The sequence below is a fragment of the Ostrea edulis genome, chromosome 3 (genome assembly GCF_947568905.1).
Source record: "Ostrea edulis chromosome 3, xbOstEdul1.1, whole genome shotgun sequence".
NCBI lineage: Eukaryota > Metazoa > Mollusca > Bivalvia > Ostreida > Ostreidae > Ostrea > Ostrea edulis.
In genome coordinates, this window is record NC_079166.1 from 26,494,446 (window position 1) to 26,513,577 (window position 19,132).

Consider the following 19,132-nt stretch of genomic DNA (forward strand, 5'->3'; position numbering starts at 1 on the left):
TAAAATAACGTATATAAAACTCTCAATGGAACAAATTAAAGTTTTGTGCGAATATGATGTGGACCTAATTGTCCGTTGACGTAAGGTAAAAGTGTGAAATCGACAGAGGAAGCTTATTCTTCCTAGACACCTGATCTCATATCTGGTGTCTCCAGGGGTCCATGTTTGCCCAACTATCTTTTTTGTATTGCTTATAGGAGTTATGAGATTGATCACTGTTCGTTATCTTCATCTTTCATCGTGTACATTTGGTCTTTTATATGAACGATATCCATGACTGCTTTTACGTCTTTGTGTATCTGGAAAAAGCCCCATCACGTTCACGCTATATACTTGTAGACTAGTCAAGATGCCCAACTCTATATTTTGTATTGCTTATACAGTTATGAGATTGATCACTGTTTTCTTATCTTCTCATGGTATACAGTATCATTGTAATTGTATGGAAATTTAGTGCCGAGAGTTATGATCCAGTGATCTTCTCGTTGTCTATTAATAGGGTACTTTAGATTGGATTGTTTGTATGATGGTAAATGTTTTCTAGAATCCTGACTTCCATGGACAAGATGGAGTGGTCAGGAGAATTTGAAATATGTATCCCGATATTCTTTTATTAAGCGAACCTTTATTTTCCCTATATAACTCAAGCCACAGAGGTTACATTCAATAGCGTAGACAACGCTAGAATGATTGCAGGTCAAATTGTCTAAGATATTGGTACGGAAACTACGTCCGGTGAGATTAGGAGTAAATTAATTTCTAGTGATCAATACATCACAAGTTTTACATTTTTTACAGAACATTTTGAGATGGAGCACATAAGATCTCCGAATGGAACATGACAATCTTTAATTTGGGTATAAGAATTTTCCTTTCTGTACCAAAGCTGATCACCTTTATTGTAGTTTCTCTGTAAATATCGTATCCATCATTCTACGTCGATATCGCATCTGTAAATAATCTGTTGATACCTCTTCTATGATTTCTCTTTTGGTATCGTATTCACAATTTCTCTGTGGATATCGCATATATAATTTATCATTCTTATCGGTTTTATAATTCCTCTGTTGACATCGCTTCTATGATTTCTTTTTCCATACAGTTTCTATAATTTATCGGTAGGTGTGTCTATAATTTGTCGGCGGATTTCATCACTATAATAACGGATTCTCTGTGAAAATCATGTGTATAATATCTCTAAGGATACTGTTGCTATTATACCTCTCTATCATAATCTTTTCTCTAATTTCTTTCGATATCGTGTCCATAGCCTTCTCTGTAATTCCTTCTAGAACATCATCTGTATAATTTCTGTTTTGATATCACCTCCATATTTTCTCATTTGATATCGTCTATAATTTCTCTCTTGATATCGTCTATATAATTTCTGTATTGATATCGTCTCTATAATTTCTCTCTTGATATCGTCTATATAATTTCTGTATTGATATCGTCTCTATAATTTCTGTCTTGATATCGTCTCTATAATTTCTTTCCTGATATCGTCTCTATAATTTCTCTCTTGATATCGTCTATATAATTTCTGTCTTGATATCGTCTCTATAATTTCTGTCTTGATATCGTCTTTATAATTTCTGTCTTGATATCGTCTCTAAGATTTCTCTGTGAATATTGTCTTTATATTGACTTTATGAATATCGTCTCTTTCTTATTCATTTGTGGATATCGCCACTTTAATATATATATATATATATATATATATATATATATATATATATATATATATATATATATGGATATCATCTTAATGATGTTTTTGTAGATATCCCCTCTAAAATGTCTATGTGTATACGATACCTCTATTTCTTCTATCATTTCGACGATCTAATTCTTTATGAAACTTAAATCATATTGTCAGTTTGTTTTATTGTTCGGGGTTAAATTCACTTTGATTGCATCACAATACCTGGTCGATATTATTGACAATGTGTTTAAAGAATACATATCGCTGCAGTACTTTAAATGAATACCTTTGTATGTTTCTTAAATCTAAGCAAGATATATACTAAATACTGATTTTCCTTTCCATATGGAACTCTCTACATATATCTGTCAGTTCAACAAAACAATTCCAATGAGGATAATAATACAGAATTGCTTATACATTTTCTTCTTGACAAAAGGATATAGCAAATATCCTTGATACATCCTTAAGCTATAACTGTTTGCTAAAATATGATCCGCGGAGGATAAACATCGTTGATTATCCTAGATGTGTTTTTGTTGTAAGGAAAGGTGTATATATATTTTCTTTCTTTGCAAAGCTTAACTGCAAGAAATTTCGTTTTCAAAAATCGGTTTGAAATATATGATTTACCTATCATTGATGCCTGAATCTTACTTTGGTAGCAGCAACAATTTAGGATACGAAACCAATGGCAGATTTGCGTTGCTGTTCAGAAATTCATGCTAAAATTTAACAGAATGATATATGATTTACGAGACTGGTCACAGTGAGTTATCTTCCCTTAGCTAGTTCATGCTGCTTTGGCATTGATTCTGTTAATCCAAATGTTTTGGGAAATTTGTAATTATTCATTCTTTGATGAAACTTCGTAAATGTTAAAACTTGTGATCTAACATTTTGTATATTTCATAGGTAATGAATATGTTCAAACCAATGCATCTGGCTCCAAAAAAAAATCCACTCTGTTTTAAAACATTAGTTCATGAAGCATATTCAGATTTCTTTAACACATTTTGATTTGTTTCATTAGCGGAAATATGAAGAGAAAAATTATAAAAAATTTCGAGTTGCATATACGTATACTTTGGACAGCATAGTAAATACGTGTGATACTTTCATGAAAAGTGAAGTTAACGAACAGTGATCATTATATTAAATGTCATAAAGAATTCAAAATGAAGAGCAGAGGAAGCAGAACCCTGGACACGCCAGAGGTGGGATCAGGTGGCCAGGAGGAGTGAGCATCTCCTGCTGACCGGTGTCTGTGAACCTTATATCTTGTTCAGGTAAACGGAGTAATGCGCACTGTGTTAAGTGTACAAAGAACGGCCTAGCAATCGATATCAAACATGCCATACAGCATTTAAGGAATGAAGCTAGTTTTTAACCTATGCTATACGATATAATGAACCTTGGTGCAGTTTACGCTTTATAATCCGCGAAGCAGATTATAAGAAGCGTGAACTGCACCAAGTTGCATTATATCGTATAACGTAGGTCGAAACTATCTTCGTTCCTTATAATCCAATGTAAAAAGACAAGACTACATTGTACAAGTCTTCATTGATACAAAAAAGTAAACAAACACTGAGAAATAGAAATCATTTGTACCGCGCAGGGATTCACTTAGCAACGGACTGATGCATGTACTTTATTTATCAAATTTGAAAACGCAAGGTGGTGTTTTCAACGAATCCTGATATAGAAGATATGTGTAAGCTACATACAAAATGTATGTAGGCCTAATGTTTACTGCGCAGCGCAAGATCGACTTTTGAGACGCTCCAACGGAAAGTACCGGAGAGTTATTTATTTTTTTATATAAATCTAAAGCCGACATCACACAAAATGATACAGCTACATGATTTGCGGTTTCTTGACTTTATAAAGGTTTTAAACTAAATTATAACTTACCATTACATATGCAGCATTGTCGCCTACTAAATCCGACACAGTAAAATGTGAAGAAAGACTCGAGTCTTTTTATGTAAACAAACAAACCAGTGAAACGTTAATTTTGTAATTTAAAGCATCTCCATTTTGCACAATCACAAATGTTAATTTTTAAATGACACATTTTACCTAAAGTATACTTGAGATGTGATATATGAAACAAACTTGGATCAATATCCATTTATTTTGAAAATCGCCGTAAACAACAACACACCTCGATCTTTGTTTTCAAAACAAATAATAAACTCTCTATAATGAGCTTCTGTCATGATGAATATAAACTTTAATTTTTGTGAAACCTTCAAAACATATTAGACTGTAGATTTTGATCATTTAAAGGGAAAAACAAAATTTGGGGGAAAATCGTGAATCCGTCCATTTAAATGTTTTGATAAGTGGGTCAGGCAATCCCTCAAGTGAAAATATATTCTATAATAAAATAGCAAAGTTGTAAGTACTTATTATACCATTATTTTGCAAATGATATCGTTGTGTCAAAATTAGTATCCGACGAGTTTTTATCGTTAATGTTTTGTGTTTTTATAAGTAAAAATAAATATTATGTACGCCTTGTTTAACATCGAGAAAAAATTCAAACAAAGGTAGTTTATTCTGCACGGTTTGTTCTGTTGATTTTCTATTTCATAGAAGGCCTACAAATTAACAGTGCTACAATGTGAAATAATAAAAAAAAAACCAGTAGTGCCGTTTTGGGTTCTCAAGGGGGCGTGTCCCCATACCAAGTTACATTATACAATATAAAATATTTTTTTCCAGAGTGTTCAGCCAATCAAATTGCGTGTTACAAGTAAAATAAATTATTTGACCTAAACACAGGTTGCATTTTCAAAATCGTCATGGCGACCATAGAAATTACGAAATGCTGTCTTCAAACGAAATTGTTGAAAATTTCGTGAAATCAACTTGTCAGTAGCTTTCCTCAATTTAGAAAGTGACCATATGTACAAAATGCTTTCAAATGAAATTTGATAACAACTTCGGGTGATGTTGAAATACATATCTTTTTAGTTAATTTTTGATAGACAGATAGTATAGCCAGTACCTTGGATATTGTATGGAAACTGCATGCAGAATACCACAAATGCAATGCCACATGCCGGGCATCATATTATTCGATATGCGAGACTATGTTGTGTGCATGATCAATTATAAATCAAAGCAAGTTACTGATAAAAAATGATGTTACAAGGGTTTCAACACTCTAGTTTAAACTCAGGCATTTCCAAATTCTGTGGTCTTATTTGAAAATACAACCTTTTTGGTCGAATACTGTCTGATTTTTTCATTTCAATTGTTAGGTCGTTCTTTCAATACTAATTACTTTCTTCACCTGATCAAGATAGACGGCTCACGGCGGATGTGGCCGGTCGACAGGGGATGCCAACTCTCCCTAGCCACCTGATCCCTCCTCTGGTATGACCAGGGGTCCATGTTTGCCCAACTCTTTATTTTATATTACTTGATTAGTGTTCGTTATTTTCACCTTTCATCAGAAAAGATGTGTAAGTCAAATGTTTAGCACATTCAATTTTCGAGCATGTAAAATATTCCAATTGTCTACCAAACAGATACACATTAAACCACAGTATTCCTCCTTTAAAAAAATACACAGCGTAAAGTTCATAATTTATTAGAAGTGATAATTTCAGACATCAAACATATATAGTATATCAAACATGAAGGTCAAAACTTTTCCTAATACTGTAAAAATATCTGATTCTGAAGGGCACAAAACTGAAGCTATCTTTATTGCAGCTGACTTCCCTATAGATCTATCAAATTATCTCCTCAATTACCCTAAAATTAAGTCGTCAAAGGCGTTGAAAATTACCTTCTCTTTCGCATAGAATACATTAAAGTCAGAAAAGGGAAGTTAGTATTTATAGTTTACTAAAACAGGGATAAAATGATAGAATAAAAATAAGAGAAATAAAATCCTGTTGTTACATGTAAACATAAATTAAAAACAAAACAAAATACACAATATAAATATATGTATTCAGAAATTTCTATGGATACATGTATTAACATAATTTACAGTCTGCCACTAAAGGGTTTGTCTCTTTAATATCTCTAAATGAATTGGGATTTCTCATAACATTTCTTCGATCACTTCAACAAGACTGCAAAATTTATCAAAACAAGGCGATTGTTAACTGCATTATACTATACTTTAATATTCATATCGTTAAATAGCTAGAAAATAAACATGATTAAGAAATGTCCATCAAACTCATCTTTTATATAGATATAAGTAGCTAGATGCACATAAGCGTTGCATATCGGTTTTGTTTTTCTATTAATATAAAATAACGGTACATAATTTACCGTTCTTTCAAGTGCGCTTTGACGAATTTCATAATATTTCAGAAATGTCAACAATGAATACAACATATACAGTGCTATCCATAGAGTATGTAGATATCACAGTAACCCCGCCTTCACAGTACAGGCTGTCACCACTGCATCAATGGCTACACCCACGTGGTAATGTACAATTTTTGTTATTGACAAAATAGAAACAGGAGAGAAACATCGCAGTATAATAAGTATTTATCTCATACATGTACCCCGAATATCGCTATCTATTTCAACCATGAGAATGAGAGATATAGATTTCACAACCAAACTATAGCTCCCATCAACTATCATGAGTAAAGAAATTGCGTTTTGAATTATTGATTTCGAAAACATATGTTTGCTGACTGAGATAGTTCCAATCTAATTAAAATTAGATCCTGTGATCCGCTCATCTACTATCGCTACACATAGGTATAGTAGATGAGCGGATCATAGGATCTAATTAAGAAATAAGGTATCATTTAAAAATATTTATCGGGATATAAATACGGGTTGGTCACGTGATCAAATTCCATAAAGCCCGAAGGGCTTTATGGAAAATTTGATCATGTACCAACCCGTATTTATATCCCGATAAATATTTTTAAATGATACCTTATTACTTATATTTACATTTTTGGTTGGTAACATTGCTGAATTGTGTTAACAACACGTTTCCATACATTTCAAATTGTTGACGTCCACAACGAAGCGTCATAGATGTTCAAAATGACGACAACACAAAACAAAGTTCTATAAAATGAAGAACTGTTTTAATTATTAAGACGCTAGAAAGCAAGTATATCAACATATACTTATACATTAACTCGGGAGTATATAATGGAAACCTCTTCCATATGTCTAATTTTAGGGGGTGGGGGAATTATGATTTAAACGGGGATGCGCAGTGTTACACTTAGAGTTGTGATGCGCTTTGACTTTTGAAAAGTGAAGACGTTGAAGACCGACTTTGAAAGATATTCTGTGGATATTGCGGAGTTAACAGAAGACTGAGATGGAGGAACATGAAGAACAGGACGGCAGTCGTCAGGTGTAGGCAAATCTTTTATAGACAGGACAGAGGACGCAGCTCAGATGAATCTCCGGAAAGAACTGAACATCGCAGAGAATGTGGAACTGCACGAAGGTAAGGGACGGTTTGGATTTGGATATGTAATTGTTGATCAACATGAGCTCACTGAACGCTTCTTTTGACTCGATATTTTTTGTAATAGGTTTTTAACGACGCCTCGCTTCGATGTCCCGACATAAACTTGGAAACCGACATCAAGCACTATGGCTGCTATGGCACGGAAGCAGTGTGGTGTGTATGTCTTAATGCACTTTGACGACTTATCGGCCATACATCCTGTGAATGACCTTTTTGCTAAAGCCTAATGTCATCGTCTAGCAGTAAGTACAATTCCGCATCACCGAGGACCAGGATGAAGTTGTAGGAGACGAAATTTTAGACATACATTAGGCCTAGTAGGCTAGTAACTAAAGACATTGTTTACAGAAATGTTTTTATCAATTATTGATGGAAGTTCACTGCTTGGAATACAAATAAAACCGTAAATACATATTGTGATGTTGATTTCATCTATTGAAAGATTTCTGTAGTAAGTGAGAGCGATTGCTAGATGTGTATTGCCTTAGTAAAAGTAGTACTCTGTTGACCCCGTAGTAGATTTATCCAGAAATAAATACGTATTGCTCGTAATAGTGTTATGTAGGAGAAAACAGTTGCAAATGTAAATATTCTTAATTAAATTGAGAAAGTTCAGAATTCTACCGGTATATGTTAGTAGTATCATTTAAACAAACGTTTACTGAATGTCCCTCAGTGTGCATTGATCTACACGCAACACCCGGACTCAATCTCGTAGTAAGCGAGGGATTTCACTCATTTTATAATCATTTTTCACTTGATCTTCCATAGAGAAAAGAAAACCAATATGAGTAAGCGAATAGGTAAAACGTATATAGACGAATTCGTAAATAAATCAAGGTATCATAGCGAGGAACGAGTCTCCTATTGTTTCACATCTTCTCTTTTCTAGGTTTGCATAAACTGAAATGTATATCATCAACAGTATATCAACAAGTGACAATAACCTGCACTACATTCCTACTTAGATATAGCAATTGTTTTGTAAAAGGTTGGCTAAGTTGGAAGACACCAATATCATATTGTGTTGTATCATGAATGGAACATGGTGCCTTTAACTAATTCCAAGGCATGCATTGATTTTCTAGCCCACTTCGAAAGATATGAAATGTAACTTTTGAAAATACATGTACTTGAATGTATTGTATATTTTATTTAAAGAACAGGTTATCAGAATTAATTGTGGGAAAATCTTATTGATATCTAAGAATTAATTTTGGGGGTATCTTATTGATGTCTAAGAAATGATTGTGTTAATATATTATTGATGTCTAAGAATTGATTGTGGATATATCATTGATGACTAAGAATTGATTGTGGGGATATCTCACTGATGTCTAAGAATTGATTGTGGAGATATATCATTGATGTCTAAGAATTAATTGTGGTATATCTCATTGATGTCTAAGAATTTATTGTGGTATATCTCATTGATGTCTAAGAATTTATTGTGGGGGTATCGTATTGGTGTTCAGTTCGGAGATACACCCGATTTGAATAATGAAGTTCGTACAAAAGACGTTGTGATGAAAATGTTTTTTTTAAGGTAAAAAATGTATACTTTAACACGGAATTGCTATTCAATATTTTTACTTTCGACCAACAAGCTCTTCCAGCATAATACCGCCCTTATATATGCTACTGTAACACGGATACACAACAAACTAGATTAGGTTTCATGTCAAAAAGTATCAGTTTACAAACTAATGAGAGGGTTGCATTGTTATAAATACATTGAAATGTTTTGTAGTCGTAAATGACTTTGAACACTATGAAGTCTATCATCCTACTGTGTTTATGTGTTGTCCTGCTGGACAGATCAAACTCGGGCGAGGTCCATCCGATAATCCACAGTATGTAATTTATCATGTTTTACTTTATGTCTATCTATGAAAGGTGAAGATAATGAGAGAGAGATAATGAGAGAGATATTGTGTGTGTGAGTGTATGTGCGTCTGTGTTCCCTTGTTAGAATACAAGCTTTTGAAGCCTGAACTCAATTCATTTTAATCTGAACTAATTTTATAACTTTCCTTCTTAAAAACCAAAGTAATTAAAGTGTGTATTTTTTATCATTGAAACTACACAGAAAAGCTGCAACATGACCTGAAGAACATTCCGTGGTCTTGGAAACTCACACGCTTGCATCTTGAAATTAAGGACCCTGTCTCCTTCAATGCAAAGGTTGTATCCACCTATAAAGTCACTGGAATGTTGGAAAAGAAAAATCGTAAGTTTTATGCTGTTGATTATGCTAATAAGAAATACATCTCAGTGTATGTTTTTGAATAATGAAATGAAATAATTTTAATACTCCATTATTATAGATGATAAGACATTACTAGTATATAATCATTTGAAATTTCAGAAAATAACACACCAGAGATTTATATGGTAGTTATAGTCAGGTTTATAATAACAAAAGAATGTTGAAAAAAAAAGGATTCAAGATATTTGGTTTATAGTTTAGAATGATAAATTTACTAAACTTAGTAGCTCTAGTTCATGTCACTGTTAAATAAGATATTATATAGATGCATCGGGTTTTATGTCAGATTGAAAGGTCAATGTGTTTGTCAAGAAAAAAATAGATTCTAACAACAAAGGTAAATTCCTGACAAAACATTGGTAGAAATTTAGATACTGTGTCAATAAATTGAACAGATGCCAGCTCGTGTAGAAAATCTGGATTTGGGACGTACCCGCACATTTGAATTCACTAAATTTTCCCTTAACCTTTTCACTAATTGAAACTGAAGATTGCAAACTCATAGACTTTCAACGTAGGTTAATCAACTTTACCTTATATACATGTAGACTAACCACCACATATGAATAGATGGGGAATTCAATATCAATAAAAATGGCCTTGCTTTCTATGGATACCAATATTTTGACTTACTTGGGCGCGTGAGGATCCGGGTTAGAATAGGTCCTCAGTACTCCTTGCTTGTCGTAAGAGGTAACTAAATAAGGCGGTCCTTCAGATGCGACCGCAACAATCAATGCCCCGTGTCACAGCAGGTGTAGCACGATAAAGATCCCTCCCTGCTCAAAGGCCGTAAGCGCCAAGCATATGCCAAAATTTTGCAGACCTTCACCGACAATGGTAACGTCGCCAGATCGATCTAAGAAAGACAATTCAATATGACAAATTTAATGAACGCTGTAACGATATATGTGAACGGATCAAATGATCTAACCTTAATTGCATTGCTTAATGGGGTGCGCCAAATTAATGGGGAAATATGAATATTGAAAACTTGTGTATTCATTTGATTTCTTTATTGAGAAATACTTTAAAAAACAGCAAGACTGAAGTAGAATAAAACTGAAAGCATACCTGTCTATCAGAAAGGAAAATGTAATGCTACGAATTCGTAGATAATAGAGGTGATCTGTCGCTGTTCGTTTTGTTCTTTAAGATTTGATCGATAATTAAGCATTGTCATCATTTAAATTGTGTTGAAGTATTATCAATTGTGTATACAATATATGACTTTCGATGTGTACTGCATATGATTCATATTATAGTCATTGCTTGCATGTTCCCAATTTTAGCTGTGAAAAATATAACCCGGTTTTTTGTTTTATTGTCTTGGGGAAAAGGTGCTGCTTTTCAAATAAAGAGGACATTTTTCTTTTCATTTCCACGCATGGTATTGATACACTCTTACATTTCTTGGTCGATTTATTACTTAGGATGAAGCTATACCATTCAGTGAACTGAAAGTTGACTAAACGACGGCTGAAAGGTAACTGGATATATAAGTTCTGTATTCAGCCTCCTTTCCGGACCTTTCCGTGAACTTTCAGTCGACTGAATGACACACTTTTCTTCTGTGATAGTACAGTTTTCATCTCTCGTTTCTGAGACGGTGTTTCTAAAATAATGCAATCATTAATGATGTACTTTTTTTTCATTTGATAATTTATATACTTGTAAATCTTGGGGTTTTTTCTTTAAATTTCGTATTGCATGTTTGGATATATCTGGATAATCGGAGAAATATCATCGCTCTAGGGTTCCGTTAACACTGGCATACCTGTCCATAGTGATATAACGTCACTGTAGTTTATATAGAATTGTCCAACTTGGGGAAGACAAAATTTATTCCAACCAATGGCGACCACCACATCCTTGTAGAAATGTATTTAGAATGTAATAATGTAGAAACTGGTTCGAAATAGCTTTGTATGACTTAGTATAGACTATAGGGAATTGCATCGACAATGTCATCTGAAAAGTATTTAGAAATATTAACGATATCTTAAATAGCCCTAATCAAAGGGATGGTGGTGTTGAACTATCGTTAAGATTTTATACATTTGTATGCTACCTTTTTTCTGCCACCATAATCAAAGATTAGGGGGCATATGGTTTTTTATCTGTTCATTTGTGATTGTACGCAAAAACCTTAACATTGGCCATTACATTCGAACACCTAGTGCTCAGACATTCTTTTCTCACATGTGTATTTCTTGTGATAAAACCTTTTCTTTGATACTAAAAAAAATGATCATATGACCTTAACCTTGGAGGTTGACCTACTTTTGAAATGAAAATAATTTTGGTGAAAACGTTTGAAGACTTAGTGCTAGGGCTTTAATATTTCAAATGTGCATTTCATGTGACAAGACCTTTCTTTTGGTATTAGGATTAACTTTGCGTATGGGAACATCAGCGTTTCACAAACATACACACTTGTTAAATTTATCAACTTCATAAAAGTCGTAAGATTTAGTATAATTTTACAGCAAGTAAAAACTATTATACGGGTATAATTCAGTTGTATTTGTAACACGAATTTGAATGGTCGAGCACATTGAAAAAATAGTTTATTTTGTATAATATAACTTGTTATGGGGACACACCCCCTGGCCAGTGGGTAACTCAAGACGGTACTACTTTTTGTTTTAGAAAAATATACATGAAATTGAAAATCAACGGAATAAAACGTCCACAATGAAATACCTTTGCTTGACTTTTGTTCACTCGATGTCAAACAAGGCATATGTTGTTGTTTTTTTTAATTGTAAACTACACAAAACATTGAAGGTAAAAATCGATTCTAACTCTAATACAACGATATCATGTGCAAAATAATGGTATATCAAGATTTGCAACTTTTGTTGTTTCATAATGAAATACAATTTCACTTGGGGCTTGTTTGATCCGCCTAATAAAGCATAAAATGCGTCATCTCTTACAAAAGTGTACCAGATGACGGCACGCCACATCGATTGACATGTGGATCGCATTATGTGAATTGTTTGCATTTACTGTGTCGGATTTAATTTGCGACAATACCGCATGCTAGTGTAAGTTATACTTTATCTTAAAACTTTTATCAAGTCAAACTACCGTAAATCATGTCACGTTTTCTGGTGGATGACATATCAGGTTTAGATTTTTAAAAACTTTCCGGTAATTACTGTCGGAGCGACTAAAACAGTGAAAAGTCAATCTTGTGCCGTGTAGTGAACATTGGGCCTACATATGTAGCCGACACATATCTTCTATTATCAAGAATCGTTGAAAACACCACTTTGCTTTTTCAAATTTGACTAATAAAGCATATGCTCCGGTTATGCATAGAACCAAGATGTCGGTTTTCTTGGTCGACGCTTCATCAGGCTATTGCTAAGTGAATCCTTGCTTGATGCAAGTGCTTTCTATTTCTCAGTGTTTGTTTACTTTTTTGTATAATTGAATACTTGTAGAGTGTAGTTTTGTCTTTTGACATTAAATTATAAGGAGTGAAGCTAATGTTGACCTATGGCATATGCTGATTCACTGCAAGGTACCAAATTATACCTCCTAATGACATTTACAAAAGTTATGTTTACTAGCAGAACTACGGTAAATGAACTATATAACATAACAATGTGGCTTGTATATGAGAATATACGGTAATTCGTAATAAATCGTGTTGATGAGGTAACAAAACAAGTACTTATGCATGGACATCCTAATAATCAATGACATTCGAGGTCAAACAGTTAAGGCTAGCTGTTAATTCATATCCAAGATAGTAAAATACAGAAAAACACAACTGGCGGAAACATGTACCACACGTGCTTTTGTGGAGCCAAGTAATTTACATATTGGAAGTATATCTGTTAACCAGATTTGCATTATTCTTTAATATGTTTACTGCAGATATAGTTAAAAATATATTGATATAATAGTGGAAATAATAGCAGTGTGCTGTACAATGAAAATAAGAAAGAAAAAAATACCATTTGCCTACGAATATGCAATCCAATGTAATATGAATGAGCATGAGAAATAGTATACAAAGTCAAACTAATATATATATAATTGACTGACCTTAATCAACTTTTCATAAAAAAAACTTCATATAAAAATCATGTTCATACCACTTTCACAATTGATAAATCAATTTAATTAACATTTTTAAATGTGGAAGAGAAATGCTACACATATAAAGTAGTAGTAGGACCAAACATGCAAATAATGTAAGTCAACGTCTCACTATATAGATTATACATGTACAGGGTCACATGTGCAGAATACCTAACAAAAATCAAATGTCTTGTGCAAGTACAACAGGAGCATCAGACACACCTTTAAATACAACTTTAACATACTTCTGATATGATAAGTGTCTGCAAGAATACAGCTAGAAACCGGTGTAGTGCGGGGAACTTCTATAAACAAATGTGACTGCCGATGCATAGTTTACACTCCTCTTTCTAATGTAAACTAGAATGAATACTTAAATGAGCCCAACAGCACAGCCTTCATTATACTACGAGGGCGAGTCAATACGTAAGTAACCAGCCTAACTTATTTCAGGTTTAGATCCACCTCTTCTTTTTCGATGTAATTACCCTCTAGTGTGATGCACTTTGACCAACGGTGTTCAAGTACCACCAACCCAGAACTGAAAAAGTCAGTGTCCTTTTCATTGACCCATCTCTCAACTGCCTCCACGACTTCTTCGTCAGACCGGAAATGACGTCCACAGATATCCTTTTTCAAGTTTGGGAAAAGGAAGAAGTGACTAGGAGCTAAGTCAGTCAAATAGGCAGGATGTGGTATTAATTATACCAGTTTCAATCTACAGTATCCATTGCAACTTTGCAATTGTGGACTCTCGCGTTGTCCTATTGCAACAAAACACCCTAAGAGAGTTTACCTCGGCGCTTTTCACGGATGGCGGTTCTCAGCTGGTCTAGCAAGTTTGCATAGTACACTCCAGTTATTGTACTCCTCTTGGGTAAAACGTCCAACATAATAGCGCGTTTTGCGTCCCATAATACCGTGGCCATCAACTTACCAGCAAATGGTTGCGTCTTGGACTTCTTTGACCTCGGGGACCCAGGCCCTACCCTCTCATGACTCTACTCTTTATTCTGTGGCTCTTAATAATGAACCCAAGTCCCATCTACAGTCACCAGACGCAAAAGAAAATCATCATTTGACCTAACACACTTCAACAAAGTGCTACATACTGATGCTCTGGTTGCCATTTGCTCATCGCTAAGGGATTTGGGGACCTAACGGGCTGTTAGCTTGCGCATACCTAAACGATCATGTAAGATTGTTGAAACGCTACCATGTGAAATGCCTAATGCCTAATGCCTGTGCAGTTTCTTCCCCATAAATTCGCCTATCAGAGTATACCAGATCCGGAACGTTCTTGCACTTATCATCATCAGTGATCTGAGATAAAATCTTAATTATATCATATCAAAGTTTGACACATTCACATCCGTTGTTCAACAAAATATTGCCAATATACTATGTAACTTCCCCCAGTAAAAACTGGAATCAGAAGGATATGATAAAGTTTAGTTTCTTTGTATTTTGTTCTTCTTGTTGAATGTTATGTTGGCAGTTTTAGATTCCTACTTTAAATTTGAAATAAAAATGCTTCTACTTCATCAAGGCAAGTACCGAGACTGTGCAACCATATTGAAGAAGAATCCAAAGAGAAAGAGAGAAGATGGAGTGTATGTAATTTATCCGGATCTTAAAACTAAGAAGCACGTGTACTGTGACATGACAACAGAAGGAGGAGGATGGACGGTGGGTAGTCTTGTGGTTATTTTTCTATTGTTTAATTATGGGTTTTCCTTAAAGATAAATCCTGCTTACATTATTTACGTTGATAATTAAGCTTTTCAGCTTCAGGATTTGTGGTTTAAAGATATTTTGTTGTATTTGTGGAAATACATACTAAATGATGAGAAAACAAGTCGTCAAAGGGTTTTCTAGAGTACATGCATATACATTGTTAAATTGTTTTGAAGATATTACAAATGGCAAGTATAATTGAAGTACAAATTATTGATATGTACACTGTATGTATGTGGTGTCTAAATAAATATCAAACAAAATTCAATAAGTAAGGGGGAGGTAGGCCTTGATTGTAACGTATTATACCGTATTAATTATGAATATAAAATACATTTCCTATCTAGGTCATCCAGAAACGAGTTGATGGGTCAACAGATTTTTACAGAGACTGGCAAACCTACAAAGTTGGATTTGGAGATCCCAGGAAAAGTTACTGGATGGGTAAATACACATGTATATGTTGAACGCTTTTGAATGTCCTGTATTTCTTTTTTCTTTACTTGTTCAATTGCAAGCTTTAATTAAGACAGTGCAAAAATAGTAAAGTGTAGCTGAATGAACTAAATTACAAGATATGGTTTTTGCTGTGTACGGTTATGCTAGATTGAAGCTTCACCGCTATTGCAGTTGTCAAATTTAAGATATAAGTCAATTAACACTTTTTACAAAATACATGACGACATGAACTGTCACTCTTCACGACAGCATACTTCATGCGATGACTCATCAAGTAAAAGTATGACGGCGTGAAGCGTTGCAGTTCATACCTACATGTATTTTCAAAAATGAAATTTCTTTATATATATATATATATATATATATATATATATATATATATACACTCTACTTTCGTTTCTTTCCGAATTAAGATGTTAAAACTTTATATCCATATATGAATAATCAATTATATGTTTCAATATATTGTCTGTCATTGAATCCAAGGACATTAACTGTCTTTTCATCGAAATATTTATCAAGTCCATTATGCAATAGATTTTCTTTAATTTCAAAAATATTTTTGTATATCTTTTAAAGAAACAGTTTCCATGAAATTCTTATGATTACTATTATATCGTTGCAACCGGTTTAGGGAAAATTATGATTGTCTGACATTGATTCAGGTATATATCTTGTTATTGATAAAGAAGATTATTAATACCGCAAGATACTTATTTCATCATTTTTATTTGCTACTAAGATATATTATTTGATTATGAATATTGTTTAACGCCCCTCTCGAGAATATTTCACTCATATGGAGACGCACCATTGCGGTTGAAGGGCTGCAAAATGTAGGCCTGTCCTCGGCGCTTACAGCCTTTGAGGAAGAACGGATTTTTATCGTGCCACATCTGCTGTGACACGGGACCTCGGTTATTGCGGTCTCATCCGAAGGACCGCCCCATCTACTGTTACAACAAACAAGGGGTACTGAGGACATATTCTAACCTGCATCCCCAAGGGTTTATATTATTTGAAGAATCAACAATCAAATATATAAGATTGATTCTAGAGGGGTAGAATTACCTTAATGTATATATTGATGGAGCTATAAGAAAACTAAGATTCGTAGCAAATGGATTATCTATCAAATATTTCATCCTTAAAAGGAAACGACGCCCTACACTTGCTAACAAAATCAGGGAACCAAGTCCTCCGTGTGAACCTTCAGAAATTTAGCGGTCAGAAGGCGTACGCTAAATACTCCAAGTTCTTTGTTGGTGACGAAAGCAGCAAATACAAACTGACTGTGTCAGGATACAGTGGCACGGCAGGTGAGGATAGTTTTCATTAATTGTCGGGTTTTACAGACCTTGAGACGTACTAACACACCAGCTACACACTTCTAGCACGATACTTTTCTCACACATAAGGCCAATTCAACTTAATTAGTAGATTATCATACATTGTCACCAAAAAGTATTGGCGGGTGGGAGGATTTTATCTTTTTATTTTCATTTTCTGTGAAACATAATAAAGACAAACGAGCTTTTTTGTCAACAGAAGTGCATCATTTAATGCCAGATGTATATCAAGCTATGCCATTTTCACAGACGAATTCCAGTTTAAGCTTTAATTTCAAACAGAAATATACCAAAGTTAAGATTTACGCCTGCATGTAAGAACGCGAGAAATTAAGAAAACCATATAGATCTATTTTCTTCACATGGCTTTTTACGTTGCTATACCGGAAATGTAAACAAGACTTGCAAATACCCGAATCGGACATGGAAATTTTCCGGAAATTGCAAGTTTCGGGGCGGGCCAATTTTTGAGAGGCGGGCGGAAATGATAATCTATCAATTAAGTTGAATTGGCCTAACAAAACGCATCTCAAACTGAACCATACACTTTCCGCATGAAGCGATATATTAGAAGAAACGTTTCTTACTCGACGTGAAACGATGATGGTTTGCATGATACGATTTTATTTTAAACGCTTAGATCTTACACGCTTTACACGAAGCGTTTTTTCTTTCTTTCTTCTAATTACAACCTGTCGGTACAATAACCTTTACATGGTTTCTGTAAACTTTTTATTTGCAAGTTTATTTTTTATATATGAAATGTCTAATTAATTCATTCGTTTTGAATTTATGTATTTATGTGTTTATTTACATTTTAATCGAATGAGACGTAAATTGATCGGTGTCCCGTATACGGGATCACACAATCTGCAAGTGGCACACAAAATATTACATGTACCATCGTGATGTTCAATAGAAATAAAATAGCAATCCTTTTACGACCAAAACTCTTTTTACTGTCCCTAATTACTACCCAAGGTTAAAGCCGACACATGTATGTGGCTGGGATATCGCTGTGTAAGCATAACACCCTAAACAAACAAACAAACAATTTATTCTAATTTCCATTATGTCTATTTATTGCTTGATTACCAATTCAATGACAGGTTCGTCTACTCATCTACTTTATGCCCTATATATTATAATTTAAACATATTTTATTGAAAAACTCAACAGGATTGGGGAACAGGCAGAGCCTATGTAGGCCCTCTCCCAAATACAAAGGTAAAGTACAAAGGTATAAAAAGGATTTGCCCTATATATTATGATGTGGTGTTTCTTTGTGAAATGAGGACTTGTACTATATCTGCGCATGTTTCTAGTTACATTATGATTTGTTTTCCTTGTGATAACCAAGGTTACCATCTTGTAAAGAGTTCGGTGTCTAAACCATAAATTTTCAGTGAAGGAATCATCGACGATGAAAATAATTAATTACTCAAACTTTCCAAAGTTTATAGATCACGGAATGTACATTATTTCCTACTTTAGGGGACAGTCTTGCCTACCACAATGGAATGAAATATTCAACAAAAGATCAAGACAACGACAAATATAAAGGACGTTGTACGACGAAACACAAAGGAGCGTGGTGGTATAACAGTTGTTATTCTTCCAACCTGAATGGACAGTATACTAACTCCGCCGTGATCAGTAGCAAGTACCTTAACTGGGCTCCCTGGGGGAATAAGCACGAAGCATTGAAAAGAACATCCATGATGATCCGACCATGGTGATAGATGTCGATACGCTAAATAAATGAACTAAAAGGTGTCTTTGTATTCTTGTGTCTTTGTATTCTTTATGATAAATGAAATTGTCACTCTGGTGAGAAAAGTGTATGTGTATGGATATATAGATAGGTAGATTGATAGATAGAAAGATAGGCAGAGAGAGAGAGAGAGAGAGAGAGAGAGAGAGAGAGAGAGAGAGAGAGAGAGAGAGAGAGAGCAATTTTATATATTATGAGAAAGACAGTATGATTTTGAACGATGCTGAATGATGACTCTCTGATGTAGTAC

General features: G+C 34.1%; 1 protein-coding gene across 1 annotated transcript in view; it reads left to right on the forward strand.

The window, feature by feature from the left end:
• The window catches only part of LOC125676603 (microfibril-associated glycoprotein 4-like), a 116,235-nt gene extending 97,357 nt beyond the window's left edge, over positions 1–18,878 (forward strand). The window contains exons 4-6 of the mRNA XM_056160304.1: positions 15,648–15,744; positions 16,914–17,078; positions 18,603–18,878. Coding sequence (XP_056016279.1) covers positions 15,648–15,744; positions 16,914–17,078; positions 18,603–18,847 — 507 coding nt within the window. The 3' untranslated portion in view covers positions 18,848–18,878. The remainder of the gene's footprint in view (positions 1–15,647; positions 15,745–16,913; positions 17,079–18,602) is intronic.
• Positions 18,879–19,132: the final 254 nt, after the last annotated feature.